This window comes from Sitophilus oryzae, unplaced genomic scaffold, assembly GCF_002938485.1.
Source record: "Sitophilus oryzae breed Bouriz unplaced genomic scaffold, Soryzae_2.0 scaffold_1639_pilon_pilon, whole genome shotgun sequence".
NCBI classification, from domain to species: Eukaryota; Metazoa; Arthropoda; class Insecta; order Coleoptera; family Curculionidae; genus Sitophilus; species Sitophilus oryzae.
In genome coordinates this window covers 1,690,669-1,709,306 of record NW_022146324.1, presented here as the reverse complement: position 1 = coordinate 1,709,306, position 18,638 = coordinate 1,690,669, and the positions used below count along the sequence as shown (strand labels likewise).

The 18,638-nt window shown below is 34.1% G+C and overlaps 2 protein-coding genes across 2 annotated transcripts in view; one reads left to right on the top strand and one right to left on the bottom strand.

Annotated features, from left to right (window-relative positions):
- LOC115880630 (sensory neuron membrane protein 2-like) overlaps window positions 1–10,598 on the top strand; it is a 77,335-nt gene extending 66,737 nt beyond the window's left edge. Inside the window, exons 7-9 of the mRNA XM_030897910.1 lie at window positions 6,635–6,753; window positions 7,530–7,655; window positions 10,119–10,598. Of these exons, the coding sequence (XP_030753770.1) occupies window positions 6,635–6,753; window positions 7,530–7,655; window positions 10,119–10,268 (395 nt within the window). The 3' untranslated portion in view covers window positions 10,269–10,598. The remainder of the gene's footprint in view (window positions 1–6,634; window positions 6,754–7,529; window positions 7,656–10,118) is intronic.
- Window positions 10,599–14,071: 3,473 nt separating this feature from the next.
- LOC115880611 lies at window positions 14,072–15,196 on the bottom strand. The gene is made up of 2 exons (XM_030897885.1): window positions 15,074–15,196; window positions 14,072–14,830 (listed from the first exon to the last, which is right to left on the bottom strand). The coding sequence occupies exons 1-2, from the start codon at window positions 15,194–15,196 to the stop codon at window positions 14,072–14,074; spliced, it is 882 nt and encodes a 293-aa protein (XP_030753745.1).
- Window positions 15,197–18,638: the final 3,442 nt, after the last annotated feature.

Genomic DNA, 18,638 nt, shown 5'->3' with positions numbered 1-18,638 from the left:
GAAATATACTCCTGGTTACACCCCTTACAGAAAACAGTGTAAGGGGTGTAAATAAATTGTATAATCACTGTTTTTTATAATAAAAACTATAAAATATTTCTTATTTGTGAGATTAAAAAAACAAAACAATGCATTGGTTAAAATAAGTACATTCAATACTGTTTTCAATTGTTAATTCAATAATGTGTTATAACATAATATAGCCATTACTATTATACTATTATTATTAAAATAATATGTGTGTAACATATTTCTTTAACGAATTAACCTGTAACAGACATTTATATGCCCAGTATATTTTTGTTTAACAAACCAATCAGGAAAAATCCAAAACCTACCGTTATAGGAGGTATAAGACGATTAAACTTATATAATGACAACTACTTATCGGATAACAAATTAATTACTACTGTCAGCTAGTTCAGCTACTGTCTAGGTAGAATTTACCTAGAGTACCTACACCTACCTATGATGATGTAGGTAGATTAAAGCTTATTTTGACGTTACCTCTCACTTCGGTGTCACAAGCTGAATTTTTCAGGGATGGAAGTACAGTACATCACAGTACATGATATGGGGACCCTTATTCCGAAAGTAGTACAAAATTAAACAGGGTAAAAAGGCACTATCATCAAAAATCGATATATTAATACCACCGTATAGAGAAAACAAATACTTATTTTTTGATCCAGTACAGAATAAAGTCTTCGTAGGGAGTAATTTTTTATAATTATTTACAAAAAAACATTTCCATTAGCGCTTATGACCAAAAAAAAACTTTAAACATGAATAATCATTTCAATCATGCGAAAATTTGGTTTAAAAATAGAGATTTTTTTTTAATATAACTTTCATTTAACGAAAAACGAAGGCCTAAATGAAAAAAAGAAACAATTTAAAAGTTTCGCTTATGTCTTGACAAGGTATCAAAGCAAACCCCATATTTTTTGCTTTTAAACTAATAAAGATATATCAATAAACAATTAGCGATGTAATGGTTTTTGTGCGCGCTGGCCGACTGCCGCCGCTGCGCCGAGATTTCCTATACCCTTGTATATATGACGTCATGGTGTGGCAAATGTAGCATTTTAATTCGATTTGGGCTCCCTTATATAGGATAACAGAAACAGTTTCAATGTTAACAAGTTCCATCGTCGTTGCTCTCAGAAATGTCAAACTGTCACATGCAAACTTTATAAATTAAAATAAACATAAATTGTAAATATGAATTTTTCAAATGTAGAAAAGCGTGTAGGATTATTGGTTCAACCCTTTTGGCCATACATTTTCGAGGATATGTTGACCGGTGAACGTTACTTACGCTTTTTAGAGAACGGTTTTCAAGACATATTATAATTTAGAGACTCGCGCATCAATAGAGTGACTTTCATTATGACACTCCCCCACCCATAATAAAAAAAAATGTTAAAAATTATTTATATCATAATTAGGCAAAAATAGGACTAAATCTCGACGCAAATGTAGCGCAGACCTTAATCTAAGGGTCAGACAGGCTTCGGAGGCTCAAACCCCCCCTCCTTGGGACCAGCCAAGTAATACGAGACTATTAATTTATTTTGTCACAAATGACTCTGGAGTATGTACTTTGAGTAAAGGTTTTGTTTCTAGCTCCCCCCTCCCTTTTCCGAATCCTGTATCCGCCCCTGCAGACAATGAATATTATGTGGAAGTAAATAGGGTGCTAGAGTGTTGTAGATCTACATATAATCTACATACAATAGCGTGCTAGTAAAACTGTATTGAAATAATTAGTTATGGAAACCAATTCTATCAATATTTCATAAAAGCTTTGACTTTTTCAATCAAAATGAACAAAAGTAAAACTAGCTTTCAGTTTCACTGAAAGTATGAATCTACTGATCAGTTTTTCAAAATAAGACACAAAATAATTTGGAATAACATCGATTTGAGATAAGGAAATTCTATATTACTTTTGTATTATCTGTAAGATACGAAATTAAAAAAATGTGGCTTTTACATAAAACGAACAATTGTTTTAGCAGCGATATACCTAGAAACTAGTGTAAATATACTTATGACCCTACCACAAATGTACACAATGTAGTATCCTCTTTATGTACAATATAAACAATTTATTCTTATTTTTTTTTTAAATAGGTGTTCACCTCCGGGATACGGCTGCAACACGCCCTGCGAAAAATTCCGCGATGACGACATCTCAGATGACTTGCAGTGTATCAGGAGAATCTTCAACGAACACAAAAGAATATCGGGCGATGGCTTTAACGCTTGGGTCGTTTATTCACTTTATTGTAAAGGAAACAATTCAGAATACATTGACGGATGTTCTGAAGGAACCACCGAAATACCTAACCTAACTATCACCGATGAAAACGAGGTTTCTAACGAAGATGAGTTTGGTGACGGATATGAGTTTCCTGCTCTACCAGGACAGGCCAAAGTATCTTCTAAAACTGCTAAAATGTTGCCATTTATAAAGACATCGATACATGATTTTATTTCTGTTGGACCAAATAGAAATGCATTGGAGTCTGTGTATTCGAAGGTTTCCATTCATGACTTTGTAGCTCTACCAAATGATAATGAAAACGAGAAAATTTCTGAAAAACCTCTATTTTTAAAACAGTCAATTCATCATTTTGTACCAGTATCAACAGAAAAGAATGTGGAAAAAAATGAGTTTGAGTTTTCTCTATTACCAAATTATTTACAGGATTATATTAAACCTGTTATAACTACCACTAAAGAACTAAAGAAAATTACTAAACAGGAATACATAAAAGCAAAGGAACATTTTGTTTTCAATATTAAAAGTAGTAATAAAGAAAATGATGCTTTCAATAATAATTTATTAAATAAAAATTTATACAAAGATATACCATTAGTAACAAATAGTTTTAAGATAAATAACAAACAAAGTCTTGCAAGTAGTATTGCTACACCAAAAGGTAATTTTGCTTTGAACAGCAATACTATAAGAACAAAGATATCATCTGTTTCTAAAGATAATTCTGAAGATGTAACATCTGCATTCTCAATTCAACCTTCAACAACGTCTGGGATAGAATTACGTTATGGACTAAAATTGGAAAATAATAGAAATAAGGTTAAACCTAATCAAAACAGTTTTGGTTTTACCAAAAGTACTTTGGAAACACCATTTGCATCAAAATTGTTGAGCACATCTCCTAAAATTAGTACTCTGTTTACAACCACCCAAAAACCTTTTTTTAGATTGAACAGTATTGAGGCTGAGACTAAAATACCTACTTCAACACCAAAGTATTTCTTTAGAAGTACCACTGTAAAAAGAGACATAAACCAAGATAAAAATTCTGATCATGAATTTCAAAGTTCAACACACAGATCTATTTTCTATACAAGAAAATCAAGTGTTCCAGAACTTACAACAAAAAGAAATACTTTTTCGACTGCATTTACTTTTAAAACACCAAAATCAACTACAGAGAAATTAAAAGCGTTTGAATTTATTAAAGCAGCTCCAAATTTATCTAGTTATAGAGAGAATAATTCGATAAATGTATTTAGTCGGTTTGGATTAGATCACGACATCATTACCACAACCATTAGACCAATTTCTAACAAACAAAAGTTTGGTTTTATTACTACTACTACTACTCCGTCTTCTACAATAAGTTCGTTAAAAAGACTAGAAACAAAACCAACACCTGATCCAATACGTTCAGGAAAACAACTGACTTTTGCTCCCGGAACGTTTTTTGGTCTTCAAACCCTTCCTCCCGCTCTACCAGCTAGACCTGTGAGACCGCCTGGTCAAAGACCAACCCCACCAACTCCCATGAGGCCCATCAATCAAAGACCAAATGCACCAACAAGGCCACCTAGACCTCAAGGACCTCCGGGTGGGCCTAACAAAATACCGGCTCTTGGTGCGATGGAAGAGGGTCCAGTTAGACCTGTGAGACCTGGTGGAGGTCCGAATAGGAGACCACTGTCACCTCCGATGCGAATATCTGAGCAAGGTTTTCCTGATAGACCTAATAGACCTCGACCGGGAAGTAACACAAGACCATTTGGTGGTAATGTACCCAATAGAGCTAGGCCTTTTGGAATAAGAAGTCTTGGTAGTAAGGAAATGGATGAATTTGGTGAGAAAGAACAAGGTGGTGAAATGGACGTGAAATCTGTGACTTTAAAAGGGGATTATGCGTTCTACAGGACTCAATATGGATATAAACTATTTAAAAATTAAGTTTACATTATTAAATTGAACCCATTTTATAGGAACTAAGATTAGTTTCTATATAAATTTTTTAATATTCAAGATAAAGCTTGCAGAAATATAATATATCTATGATTCAATACCGTTATCTTAAATAAGTAAATATTCTTCAGATGTTTCTTCAAAAAGAACGCCTTTGCCAGCTGCATTTACTTTTACAACATTAAAATCAACTAAAGAGAAATTAAATGCTTGAATTTATTAAAGCAGCTCCAAATTTATCTAATTATAGACAGAACAATTCGATAGATGTAATTAGTCGGTTTGGATTAGATAAAGGCATTATATTACCACAACCATTAGACCATTTTTTAATAAACAAAAGTTTGGTTTTATTACTACTACTACTCCGTCTTCTACAATAAGTACGTTAAAAAGACTAGAAACAAAACCAACACCTGATCCAATACGTTCAGGAAAACAACTGACTTTTGCTCCCGGAACGTTTTTTGGTCTTCAAACCCTTCCTCCCGCTCTACCAGCTAGACCTGTGAGACCGCCTGGTCAAGGACCAACCCCACCAACTCCCATGAGACCCATAAATCAAAGACCAAACGCACCAACAAGGCCACCTAGACCTGAAGGACCTCCAGGTGGGCCTAACAAAATACCAGCTCTTGGTGTGATGGAAGAAGGTCCAATTAGACCTGCGAGACCCGGTGGAGGTCCGAATAGGAGGCCACTGTCGCCTCCGATGAGAATATCTGAGCAAGGTTTTCCTGATAGACCCAATAGACCTCGACCGGGAAGTAGTACAAGACCATTTGGTGGTAATATACCCAATAGAGCTAGGCCTTTTGGAATAAGAAGTCTCGGTAGAAAGGAAATGGATGAAATTGGTGAGAAATAACTTTTTAGGTCAAAAAAAGTTAAAAGGACAATTTGTTCCAAAAAAGGACTGTCCTTCTCAAAAAAGGGCAGGTGGCAACCCTACTTCAAGGTCTCATACTTTTCAATAAGCAAAGGTCTATGTCGATATTATTTAGTACTATCACAGATTAGGTATCCTATAAGTATACAGATAAAAATCTTGTCCTTAATTAGTGGTACGAAAATTGTTTTTTATGACGATGTGCAAACGAGTCAAATTTCCTGTGCGCAAAAATAAACTCGCGTAAAATATCAATAAACAGCGTAATAGAGAGATATCGCTAAACCGAATAGCGTGCATGGACGTTAATAAGGCCAGGTGTTATTTCCTTTACGTGAGGTGGTATTAACTCTCTTCATTTATAGTTATCGGATCGGAAAAAATTCTGATCGCGTCGCGTCCGCTATTTAAACTTAACCTAACTTTGAATTTAAAACTTTGAAATTGTTTTGTTTACTAGGTATTTTAAAACTAAAGGGCTAAAGTGCTTATTTCCAGTGCTTTATTGTTCAACGTCTGCCAGTGGGTTTAGTGCAACAAGTAACAAATTCTCTTAGAAGGGCTAAGTCGTCATCTGCTGTAAACCTAAGACTCTTTATAAGTTCTTTAGTATTGGAAGAGGTGGAATCCATATCTTGGGTCATATTTATTTAATTAAAACTAATCCCAGCTACTTTAATATAAAATTACCTAATAAAACTAAAGCATTAATTCAAAATAATTCAAACACAACTTAAAATAAAAGATCTCGCCGGCCGGCTCCGGTTGTCAAATACTCGCACATGCCCATTTAAGCAATTTTTAAACGTTATCAGAGGTTATTTAGAAAGAGCGCTTGGTGTAATTGATCCACAAATTACGTCAGGCGGTAACGTTATTAGCGGGTGTTGCGTTAAAAATTGACTCATGCATATCGTAACCATGATAAGGTAGGTACGCGTAAATACAGGATGACGCTATTCGGTTTTCCGATATATCTCTAATAACTGTGCCGGTCAGGCGCTGTGCACAATTTTAGAGGCCATAAGTGGGCGTGCTATGTGCGCAAACTAGTCACCTAACTAGTGCCCGATTCCGAAAATTGGAACCACGAAAAACAATAAAGAAAAAACAAAGATTATAATCTGTATAATCTGTGGTACTATCAATAGAACCATAAATAATAAAATATTCAAATCAGAATTATGATAATTATACTGACTATGAATTGAGAATATTTAGTGTTAAAATCATGTTAAAAGAATAGACAAATTCGATCAAAATTACAATAGTGAAAAAATTGTGACTATGCAAGCATTTATAGCTTGCAGGTTCACTAAAAAACGGATATAGATATTAAGAAATGATTAATTAATTAATTACATTAATTAATATTGCAAATATCTCCTATTGTATATCTGTATTAAAGACTGATTTATGTTTATTTGCTCAAGATTAGTGTATCTAAATTAATTTAGTTTAAATAAGCTTTAATATTTGCTGACTGTAATTTTAAGGAGCTCCCGCATTAGTGTCGTTTCCACATTTTTTATACGCCGACGAGAAATATATACAGGGTGTCCGTGGGATTAAGCCCAACAAGACATTGCACGAAACCTACATCGTTTTGGAACCGGTAAGTCAAGAACAATATAAAAATTCTCATAAGTATAGTGTCTTCTACAAAAAAACGCTCGATCATATACACAATTTTGATCATATTCTATCATTATTATACAGGGTGGCGCACCTCATTCGCCTCGGTTAATTATACAAAAACCGAAAGATGTAGAAACAAAATATTTTATGCGTATATTTAGGAAGACAATCTGCATAATTTAAAATTATTTTGAAATGTACAGGGTATGTCAGTACAATGTCAGAACTAAGATCCACACTAAAATTATATTTTTTATGGAAAATCCGGTATTTTATTTCATTTTTGGATTGTAGGACATAAAATAGGCATTTGTTATAAGGGTTTAATATGTCTAAAAGCTTTGGTTTTTGAGATATTTGAAGATATTTAAATAAGTATGCTATATTAAAAAAGTTTATTAACACCATGTAATTACTTTTCAGAATTAATTCTTGTGCTGACTTTTAAGCCAGAGAAATAAACTTTACTAATAAATGCTTTCTTAAATGTATACAGGGGTATTAAAAATTGCTACCCATCGTAAGGTAACAATTTAAAATGCCACCTATAGGTAACTTAACGCCGTTTTTGTTCAGACATACAATAGATATTTCAATATCTATTGTAATAGTAATAATTAAAACTGTAAATAATTAACAAGCAAATTGTATTTTCTGTTATTTTTTGAATGTCTCTGATCTGTCGAAATCTGCCTTATGTCGTTGGACAAACTTTAATTATTTTACAATGCTAATATAGTTTTTTATTGACAGATGAGCGGAATTCCACTGGCTTTAGCGAAAAGAGTACAGTTTAACATGTTTATAAGGCCTCTAGAAGGCATATCAAGGCTAGAAAATGTCACTCCTGCTCTGGTTCCAATTTTCTGGATAGAAGAAGTAAGTTTTTAAAAAAATGTATTGCTAAAAATTTCTTAAAACATCTAATAATCGATATCTTTGGAAATAATCTTAATTATCAATTATTTCATTCATTTAGCTCTTATTTAGTTATTGCAATAGATACTAGAAATCAGTGCCGTGTTTATTTGTTTTCTCCTGGTCGGTGTTAATTAATTCTAGTGGCGTAACAAGGGATTAGGAGTTTGAACCTCTCTCATTAACTGTTAGAAATTATCCAATTTATTATTAGAGTTCGTTATATTTAGTTTCGTTTCTAGTGCATTCTAGATAAGAATAAATCCTTATGTTTTAATAATTTTATTTCAACCATATGATCGAAAAAAAAGGTGTCAGGGTTGTAAATGTTATCGATTGTCATCTCCAGACCAACTTGACGCCCTTATTTTCGACCATACGGTTTATACTCATCTGAATTATAAGAGCAGGGTTGCCAACTTTCAAAATAAAAAAATAGAGGACGAGAGGGTAAAAAAGAGGCACAGGCGAAAGATTTTTTTAAACCTTCCCAAATGTCTAGTATTTACTAAAAAGTTATGTCAACAGTATGGAATTGATGGTCTTTCTTATTTTCTTAAAAAAATTATACTGAAAACTTGTTATAAAACAAATCAATTTCAACAAAAAAAATTTTTGTTGAAAACTAAAACCTAAGCTAACAAAACATAAGCTAACAGTAAATAAACAAAAAATAGTTAAACATGTTTATCGCTTCTACAAATATTTCTATCATCTTTCTTTTCACTATTAAAAATATTTCTTCATTTTCCTTTCTGTATAAACGAGTGGGAGTAGCGAACGACACAGATTAACAGTTGTTTTTATATAATTTAAGCATTGTGGCGATAGACAAATATTTTTTTAGATTTTAAGTTTGGTATGTAAAAAAGGGGACTTTTTTAATGCGCGAGAGAAAAGAGGACAGTGAGATCAAAAAGAGGACTGTCCTCTGGAACAGAGGACGGTTTTTCTTCTTCTTCCTGTGCCTTGTGCTTAGCCCCACGTTGGCGATTGTCTGTACTCTTCATATAATGTGTAGAGTGCCGTTTTCGGCTCTTCGAAATATGGTGGCTGCGTCGCTGATGTTACACCAATCCCGTATGTTTCTTAGCCAGAAATGTTTTTCTTCCTGGGCCTCGCCGTCCCTCTATTTTTCCTTGTAGAATTAGTTTAGGAATGTAATATTTGTCTCCTCTAAGGATATGGCCGAGGTAGGAAACTTTTATTGCTTTAACTATATTAAGTATTTCTCGTTCATTTCGAAAGCCTCGATGCGGTTCATTGTTCTAGCTTCTAGCCTTCAGAGACCTCGTTTCGGACTACTACCCGTAGTCTAAGTGCTAGCGGGAGACTGCGTGCTAATAGGAAGTTTTTAAGTTTGAAAAATGTAGTTTTTACATAATTCGTTCTAAGTTTAACTTCTTTATTGCAGTCCTATTGTTCAATGATCATGGCACCTAGATATTTAAATTGTGGTACCCGCTCTATAATATTTCCATCCACCGTCAATGCGGTGTTGATTATAGGCTGGCGTCCTATTACCATAAGTTTGGTATTGGTAGGGTTGATTTTAAGATCGAAACGATTTCCCATATCCTCTATCTTATTTATTATTTGCTGGAGATCCTCTAAAGTTGGTGCTAGGATTGCCGTATCATCTGCGTATCTTATATTGTTAATTGGAACTCGGTTAATCTTAATTCCTCCACTTTCTCCTTCCAGGGCCATTTGAAATATTTTTCGACGTATATATTAAAAGGTATTGGTGACAGTATACAGCCTTGGCGGACTCCTTTACACGCACATTGAAGGTGTCTGTGGATAAGCTTTTGTTAACTCTTATCTCCGCGGTTTGGTTCCAATATAGTTCCTGTATGATTCTAATGTCTTTGGTGTCTATTCCTATCTCGAATAGTCTATTTAGGAGAATATCCTGTTTAACGTTGTCGAAAGCCTTCTGATAATCTATGAAGCATACAAAGACATCTTGGCGTTGATCATAATACTTCTGGATCAATTACTTGATGAAGCCGAACTGTGTCTCTCCGCTCTTTTCTTCACATTTCGAGTATATACGAGCATGCAAGACTCGAAGAAAAAGTTTCGGAGCATGACTCATTAGACTTATAAGTCTGTAGTCACTAGTCACTACAGTCTTTTGGAGATGCTTTAAAAGGAAATTCTTTTTTGGAAATTGTTATAAAAGTTGATTTTAGCCAGTCGTTTGGAATCGCCAGTTGTTGAAGGACGGTTGGCAACCCTATATAAGAGTAACATAACAAAAGCCTATAATAGTATACATCATATTCATAAATAAAAAATATATTTACACACTTACTGTGGAATACTACTTAATATGGAATTTTTAAATTAATCAATAAGTTTAATATCTGATATCGAATTAAACAAATAATTATAACATTGTTATCTTTTTTTTTTCAGTCAATGACACTCAGCGGATCCTACTTCGATCTACTGAAGTATACTCTGTTAAGAAGTTTTTTTATATTAAAAATTGTACGTTGGATTTTGTTAGCTATAGGATTAAGTATTGTCCTCTTTTCAGTTTTTCTATTTCTCAATTTTAAATAGGTTTTATTTCTGTGATATATTTTTTTCGACGGATTTTGTGTTGTTGTATTTTAGTATTTTAGGCTAAAAATATTAAATTATATAAAGGGTGTTTCTTAAATAAGTTCAAATATATTTAGGGGTGGTATATTGTGACCCCAGGAGCATGTCTATGGTTTTTTTTTCACAAAAAAATGAAAATTTGGTATTTTTTGAAAAAAATTTTGGATATTTTTTTAATTTAAAACATTTTTTGGTAGTACCCAGATTAAATTTCAGTGATTCTCAAAATGTTTGTAATTATTTTTTTTGAAATTTTCAAAGTAAAATAACTCAACTATTTGAAAAGCGGTAAAGGGAAAATATGTCTCTTTTATAGGGATCTACCAGCCCTGAAATCATTTGCACTTATTTAAGACTTATTTAAGACCCTGAATAGTATAGCTTGTAATCGAAAAAAAATAGCGCCAAGTTATCTTGGAAATGACGATCGATGATACTCTTTATATAACTTTACATATAAAATGACAGCGATCTTCAATTCCAGGCCAATTCTGAAGCCTTTTATTTTCGATGGTATATAAACAGAACAATTATTCGATCATGTTAATTATTTTAAGGCACTGATATACTATCTAGTGTAGAAATTGTACTATTTTAGAAATAAAGGATTTATAGTAGTACCCAGTATGTTTTATACATTTTTGGTAATTTTAATTAATCCTTTATCCCAGAACTTTCTGCACAATTGTATCTGTTTTGCATCTTTTCCTAGAAGATGCAAAACCTTGTTGTTGGTGGAGAAGCCCCTAGTCAGGTGTTAGGGAAATCCCCTCTGACACTTTGGCTGGGTCTAAGGAGAATCTCGCTGTCTTGTCCCTGGCCGTAGTGTCGAGGTCAGTGAATTCCACCAAGACATACAGGGTCCGGCAATAGTGCGTCGGGCATCTGTAGCTCCTAGAATAAAAAACTTGGGAATTTTGTTTAAGTGCAAACCTAAAGTATGTACCAGGATGTATTTCCGGAAAATATTTTAACTTCTATAGGGTGGTTCAAAAAAGTGTGAGTGGATCTGGATGACTTTTTTAAATGGAACACCCTGTATATTATTGCATTTTTAGCTACCTTTTTGCACCCTATAGAAGTTAAAATATTTTCCTGAAATACATCCTAGTACATACTTTAGGTTTGCACTTCAACAAAATTTCCAAGTTTTTTATTCTAGGAGCTACAGATGCCCGACACACTATTGCCGGACCCTGTATAACGATGCCAAATGGCACTACCACAAAACAGATATACAGAAGAAGTACAACGGCCTGTTAAATATTGGAAAGTGAAATTGACGTTTAAATTTGACAATGTTGACAAGCCTACTGCTACTAGCGCCCCCTATATCCCTAGTAGGAACTACGGACTATATTGTCAGGTATGGCGGGAAGTTTAAAAAAATAAAAATTTTAATTCTTTAGTTATTTTTAATTATGACATACATAAAAACACAGAAAATGCACATTTATTTTAAAGATATGTTTAATATCAATGTCAAATATACTTCAGAAATATAATTTCTCCACAAAAAATTAATAAAATTAAATGAATAACGTTACAAGTACAGATCAAGAGACAAAATAATTTATATAACAAAACTGAAAAAAGGCGTTATAGATGGCTTAGAAATGAAGATATATATCATAATTTTGAAAGTAAAATTATATGGGAAATGTCATCAATCATCATGTTTTCCTGTTACCTAAATCAGGAGAATGACAAAGAGCATGTTAAGATGAAAAAAATAGTATGTACACATTATTTATCAGCACTTACCTGCACGTTAATCCGAGAAGTTTTATCAAAAACCTATATTTGCTTTATCAAAAACCTATATTTGCATTATCAAAAACCTATATTACACTGTATTAAATTTGCAAAGCAAAGTGCATCGTGTAAAGAAAATAAATAAAATGGCGGCAAGTCAACGACCCGACAAGGAGAAAAGTGGTGTCCGAATGACAAATTATGGGTCACCAAAAATTGTTTGTCTCCTTTCAACGCACGCTTTAGAACGAAAAAGAGATGAACTCAATTACTGAAAGTTCGTCAAGGTTTACTCTTGTCAATAATTTATCGGTAAGGAAGATTTCTAGAAAATCGCTTGAAGCCAAGTTTTGAACCATTGCCAGTTCTCCTATAAGAAGTGTCATGCCTCTGGGCACTACTATCTCCATCATATCAGGCACCCTCTACTGTCTGTGGTTATGTCACATGGGCAGTAGGTGTGGGGGTTGGATCTTGGCTTAACCGCCCGGATCAAGAGGAGACTAACCAACCTCATCAAAAACCTAAATCCTACGATGGCGGGACCAGGTCAACGGGATGCGCGGCTACATAGAAGCCTCTACTGGTTTCAACTTCCGGGGCACCCCATTGAATTTACCACTAACTTCTACATGACGAGCTCTGTAGAAGTGAACCGACCAACCTTTGCAGTGAAGCTGGAGGAAAACCCCTTAGCAACACTGAGAACATTAGTGCAACTTCTGTAACAGATTATTTCCTTTATATTATTATTTATTTATTTTTTTTTAATTTCGCAGTTTACTGGTTATGATACGGCGCAGATCGGCCAGCATGGCAAGATGCTGCGCTATGAGCCTAATCCAGAAAGTGCCCGACAATGTTGGTGGCGTCCAGCACAACAGACTTCTGCATTTTATGGTAAGTGTTATACGGTATCGATATTATTTTTAAATGTTCTTTTAATGTTTTAGGTATCAGACCCATCGTGGATAAGATCACGGGTACGATGAAGACCGATTCCATCCGCCACATAGCTTTAACTTCTCTACGGAGCTCAGCATACTTGGTAAGTTTCTCAGTGTATTTCTGTTTTAGATTGTGGTTGTTCGGTACTGATATATCTATCAAAAACGCTTTTTTCTCTTGCTTTAGAATAACTGTTATATCTGGTCTGTTATGCTCCATGCGTTTGTCCGTGATTATATCTTTGTCCCAATATATTTTTGCTATATCGTTCTCAACCACCGGCACGGGGACATATTTATAATAAGGGTTTTCGTTCACAGGCTTTAGATTTTATAGTTTGAGCAATTCAAGATATACAATAGTTGCCACCCTATTATGCCTTTCAAGGTACTTCGTATGAGCCAGTACAGAGCATGCCGACAATATGTGCTCTACAGTTTCAGTACATTCATTGCAGCGCCTGCAGAGGTCGTTGGACATTTGTTCTCTTAAAATGTACTTCCTGTAATTTTTCGTATTGGTAACATTGTCCTGGATACTTTACATGAAACTCTCTGTCTCTGGATATATTGTACCATTCTTAAGCCAATATAGTGAGTCTGCTCTATTAACTTCTTCTCGTTGGAGGTCATTGTAAAATCTCCCGTGCAATTCTTTCTGTGCCCAATTTTTCAACTCGTCTTTGACATTTTGATATTCTGGTTGTATCGTTGTTGACTTTAAGTTTAAGGGAGTGTAGTTATCGTCAGTGTTTACGATAGCACGGTGTAGGTTTTCAGTATGGTTATGAAAGTAGGTTCTAAGATTTTTTATCTCAGTGGCACATACATTATGTATATTTAAAATACCTCGGCCACCCAAATGCCTAGGAAGCATGAACCGATGTTTTGATGCACGTGGATGATGCATTCTATGTTTCGTTAATTGTACTCGAACATTCCTATTAAGCTCTTCGAGATCAGTTTTAGACCATGCGATAATGCCAAAAGAATATGCAAGTATAGGAATTACATACGAGTTTATAGCCTTCACTAAGTTTTTGGAGTTTAATTTAGTTCTTAAACGGCCTTCAGTCTTGCATGAAATTGGTTCGTAAGAGTTTGCTTCATCTTTTTGTGTTCCATCTTATTTGTCTGTAGAAATCCCAGATATTTATATGGGTCCCCGTTGGTCCCCATTGCTGAAATAATCATGCCGTCGAGCTCTACTTCAGGTGCATTTACAACTTTGCCTTTATGAACATTCACTATTTGACATTTGGAAAGACCAAATGTCATACCAATATCTTGACTAATACTATGGACAACTTTCAATAGATCTTGTAGCTGAGTGTTGTTAGAGGCATATATTTTCAAGTCGTCCATGTAAAACAAATGGTTTACTGTTTCAGTTACAGTAGATGCTTTTAATTTGTATCCATGTCCTGTTTCTTTTATGGCATTAGATAGAGGATTCAATGCTATACAGAACCATAAGGCACTGAACGAATCGCCCTGGAATATTCCCCTACGTATTTTAATATCTTCTGTCTCGACGGTTCCAGCGGAGGCGCGAATAACTAGCTTGGTGTGCCATTGTGTCATTGCGTGCTTCAAGAAGGTTGAAAGATTTTCATTGATTCCGTAAATTTTAAGCACGTGCATTAACCAGGTATGAGGGACAGAGTCGAATGCCTTTTGGTAATCGATGTATGCCATGTTAAGATTTCTGTTTTTCTTTCTGGAGTGTTCTAGTACTACTGCGTCTATGGCCGCCTGTTCCTTGCATCCCCTTGCTCGCTTTCTGCATCCTTTCTGCTCTGGAGTTAAGATGTTGTTCTACTCAAGGTAAGTAAATATCTTGTTTGAAATAATAGCTGAAAGTATTTTGTATAAGGTTGGTAAGCAAGTAATAGGACGGTATATTGAGGGATCATCATAGTTTTCATTCTTCGGGAGAAGGTAGGTATATCCTCTGGCCATAAATTTTGGCATTGTTTCTGGTTTTTGAAGGATGTTGTTGAAACACGTTGCCATATATTCGTGTAGCGATGAAAACTTTTTAAACCAGAAATTATGTACCCCATCCAGTCCTGGGGCTCTCCAGTTTGCAAGTGTGCTAACGGTATCCGAATGTCCTTTTCTGAAAAAGTTACTGGATTCATTTTCTTGTCTTCGTACTTCCTCGTCTCCTCCGCAATCCATGTTTGATGTTCGTTATGTTTGGTATCCACGCCCCATATACCAGTCCAGAATTGTTGTATAGCTTCAGGGGTGGGAGCATTTCGAGACTCGGGCTTTTTACTTTTATCAAGATCCCTATAGAATTGTCTCTAACTTTGTCTGAAGCGTTTGTTGTCTGTTTTGCGCTTGTGGCTTTCCGTATATCGCTTTAATCGTTTGGTTAATGCAGCTAATCGCTGCTTAAGACTGTCAAGGTAATCTATGTTTTATTTATATTATTAACAGATTATTTCCTATGTCCTTTAAGTTCAAGTCGATGTTTTCGGTTGTTAGTTTCGGGAGAGGGTCTTTTTAACAGGAACTAATAAAACAAACATCTTTCAAACGTGAATATTTTTAAATTCCCAAACTTATAGAAGGACAAATCAAATAAACTGTAGAACTTAGAAGTAAACAGAAAAATTGTAAAGATAGACCTTAGATAAAAACGCTGGGACGTTGTAAAACCAATAACCACCCTTGATAACATGTTTAAATATCGCCGGATGTTTGTAAAGGATCTGTGAACTTTAGAAAAGCACGTACCTAAATGTAAATGGCGCCAAACGAGGATTAAATACGTAAAATGGTCATAGTACTGCCATCTAACAACGGGAGGTCGAACCAACTTGGTTTGAAGGGCGGTGTCAAGCTGACCACTCAAACAAAGAACAGTACCTTTAGGGATGATCCTATTGGCTAAGTACCGAATGCACCACCCTTCAACCCTGTAATGTTGGAACCGCGGGGCTGTTTTTAGGCAGAAAATTTAGTTCGGTTGGAGTTTCTAAAAGAGACGGTTCTCCCTCGGGTTCGCGAAACACGGTAAAGTTCACGATGTGACCCCCTGTAGTTTTTAAGTCTGGTGTCTGCTACTAGTTGTTTTTTTTAAGTCCTTTTGTCAAATATTCTTAATTTCAGTTATTAAAATTATTTTAATGTGTAAGATCTAGTAATGAAAGGTGCAATTGATTAGGTGATTATCATATTTCTCAATAAAAGCAGACACCAGACAAATTTCTTGTATTTTTCCACATGTCATTTCTATTTTTAGTAGTAACATACCTATAACTGCAGCGATCATATATATTCTTTTTGTTGTTCTTTATTTTTTTAATATTAAATTTAAATGTTTTCCTGCAAACTCGGCCGTTTTATTTCTATAGTAAAAAATTACTAAGTGTAAAAAAAGTATAAAAGTAAGATCATTATGAACGAGCACAATATCGCCAGAGCCGTCCAGAAATGAGGTACAGATTTACAGACAGAGGTTGGGCCGCAATATTAAGGTAAGTTATATAGTAGATTTGAGTAACTAACATCACTAAGACAAAGCATTAAACATACGCCCCAAAGAGTCGGAGTATTTTTAATCCAAGTTTGCCTTCCGCTCAACTTAATTGTTTTTTTATAATTATAAAATAGTCACGCTACCCATAGACAAGTGATTAATTCGAAAATATTTGTAACACTTCCAAGGGACTCAAACCCAAACGGAACTACAGGAGACGCAGCTGACACTTGCGCGAGACCAGCCTCCACAAGTGGCACACAAGCTACCACCTCCTCTAGCATTCGTTTGATCAATTGACATGATTTGTTCAGTTTAGACTGTCATAGTAGATTCATACCAAATGAATTCAAGTGATTTGATTACTTGACTTGATTCGTGTAAACACACCTGAAGCTGAGAAGTAGAGGGCAACCAGAAAATATGTCTCATTTGTCAAAATCTACCATCTCTTAAAATCTTGCATTTATTTGAGAGGCACAATGTGTATATTTATTTAAAAACTTTTAGTTAGGCAGATACTTTATTATAAGAAATAATTATACAGTAAAACAATGTAATTAAATACAATAAAAATAGTTCACAGAAATAGTCATACATAATTTTACCCATGACATATTTTTCCTGGAACAAAAATATTTTAGATATTTGTTTAGTTTTATCAGTTATTTTACATCCAACTGATCAATGGAAAATATTTTCTAAGTATATTTTTTTTTAATCATTGTTTCACTACATGGAAAAATTTATTTATTTACTCAAATCAAATCATTTCGAACAATTGCTTGTTTAAGTTATCTACGTTAAACAAACTTGACTTGTTTTTTAAAAACAATTTTTAAAAATATACGCAACAATTTGGACCTAGGGCCGATTTCCTCATAATCTTTAAAATGTCAAAAAAACACTCGAAATTATCGTTATGATATACTGGTATTATATTCACTGGCGCTTCACAGGTAGGTTATACCTTTCATATACAAGGTTTATACTAACAAATAGATAAATTAAAATAATTGATATAGCAGTTTAAATAGTTTATATCTTTTAATAGTTATCCACTGTGATCAGTAGTAATAATATTTGTTTAAATTATTTTATAGACATGCTTTTTTTCTTACTAAATTGTGATTAATTCCTGTTATATATTTAAACTAGCGTGTACCCGCGACTTCGTTCGCGTCGAATTAATCATTTGTAATGGCGATGATAAAGCAAAGCAAGAAACATACAAACTGGATAAAATTTTCTCACATTTATGTCAGCATGAGAAAAAACAATATGGCGATATTATTATATAATTTGGTAATATTTGAGGGGTAGTTTCATCTCGATGGAATTTGACTTTCGAAAAATCCGTTTGCCAATAATAAGCTTTTTACGTCAATCAGTTTAAGCAGAATCGTGGTTAATCAATTACCCAACTTTTTGGAACACCCTGTATGATTTTTTTAAAAAATTCAAAATATGTAAAAAAATAAAATAAATTATGCGTGTCCAAGCGTTTTCCCGAAAAACTAACCGTTTTTTAAATAACAAATATTGTAATATTTGAGGGGCGTTTTCACCCTCTTGGAATTTGAGATTCGAGAAACCCCTCCTTATCGAACCTCTACACCCAACAGTCAATCCGTTTGCCAAAAATCAGCTTTAAACGTCAAGCAGTTTAAGCAGAATCGTGATTACTCAATGGTCATATTTTATGAAACACCCTGTATAAATTTTTAAAAATTTTTAAAATATGCAAAACAACAAAATAAAATATAGATGTTTAAGAATTTTTCCGAAAAACTCACCGGTTTTTAAATAAAAAATATTCTAATATTAGGGGGTGGTTTCACCCTATTAGAACTCGAGTTTCGAAAAATCCCTTCTTATCGAACCTCTACACCCTAAAGTCAATCCGTTTTCCAAATATCAGCTTTTTACGTCAAGCGCTTTAAGCAGGATTGTGATTAATCAATGACCAGATTTTTCGAAACACCCTGTATACATTTTTAAAAAATCTTAAAAAATGAAAAAAAAAACAAAATAAAATATACGTGTTTAAGCGCTTTTTTTTTCGGAAACTTGACTGTTTTTTAAATAAAAAATATTGTAATATTTGACGAGTGGTTTCACCCCCTTGGAAAT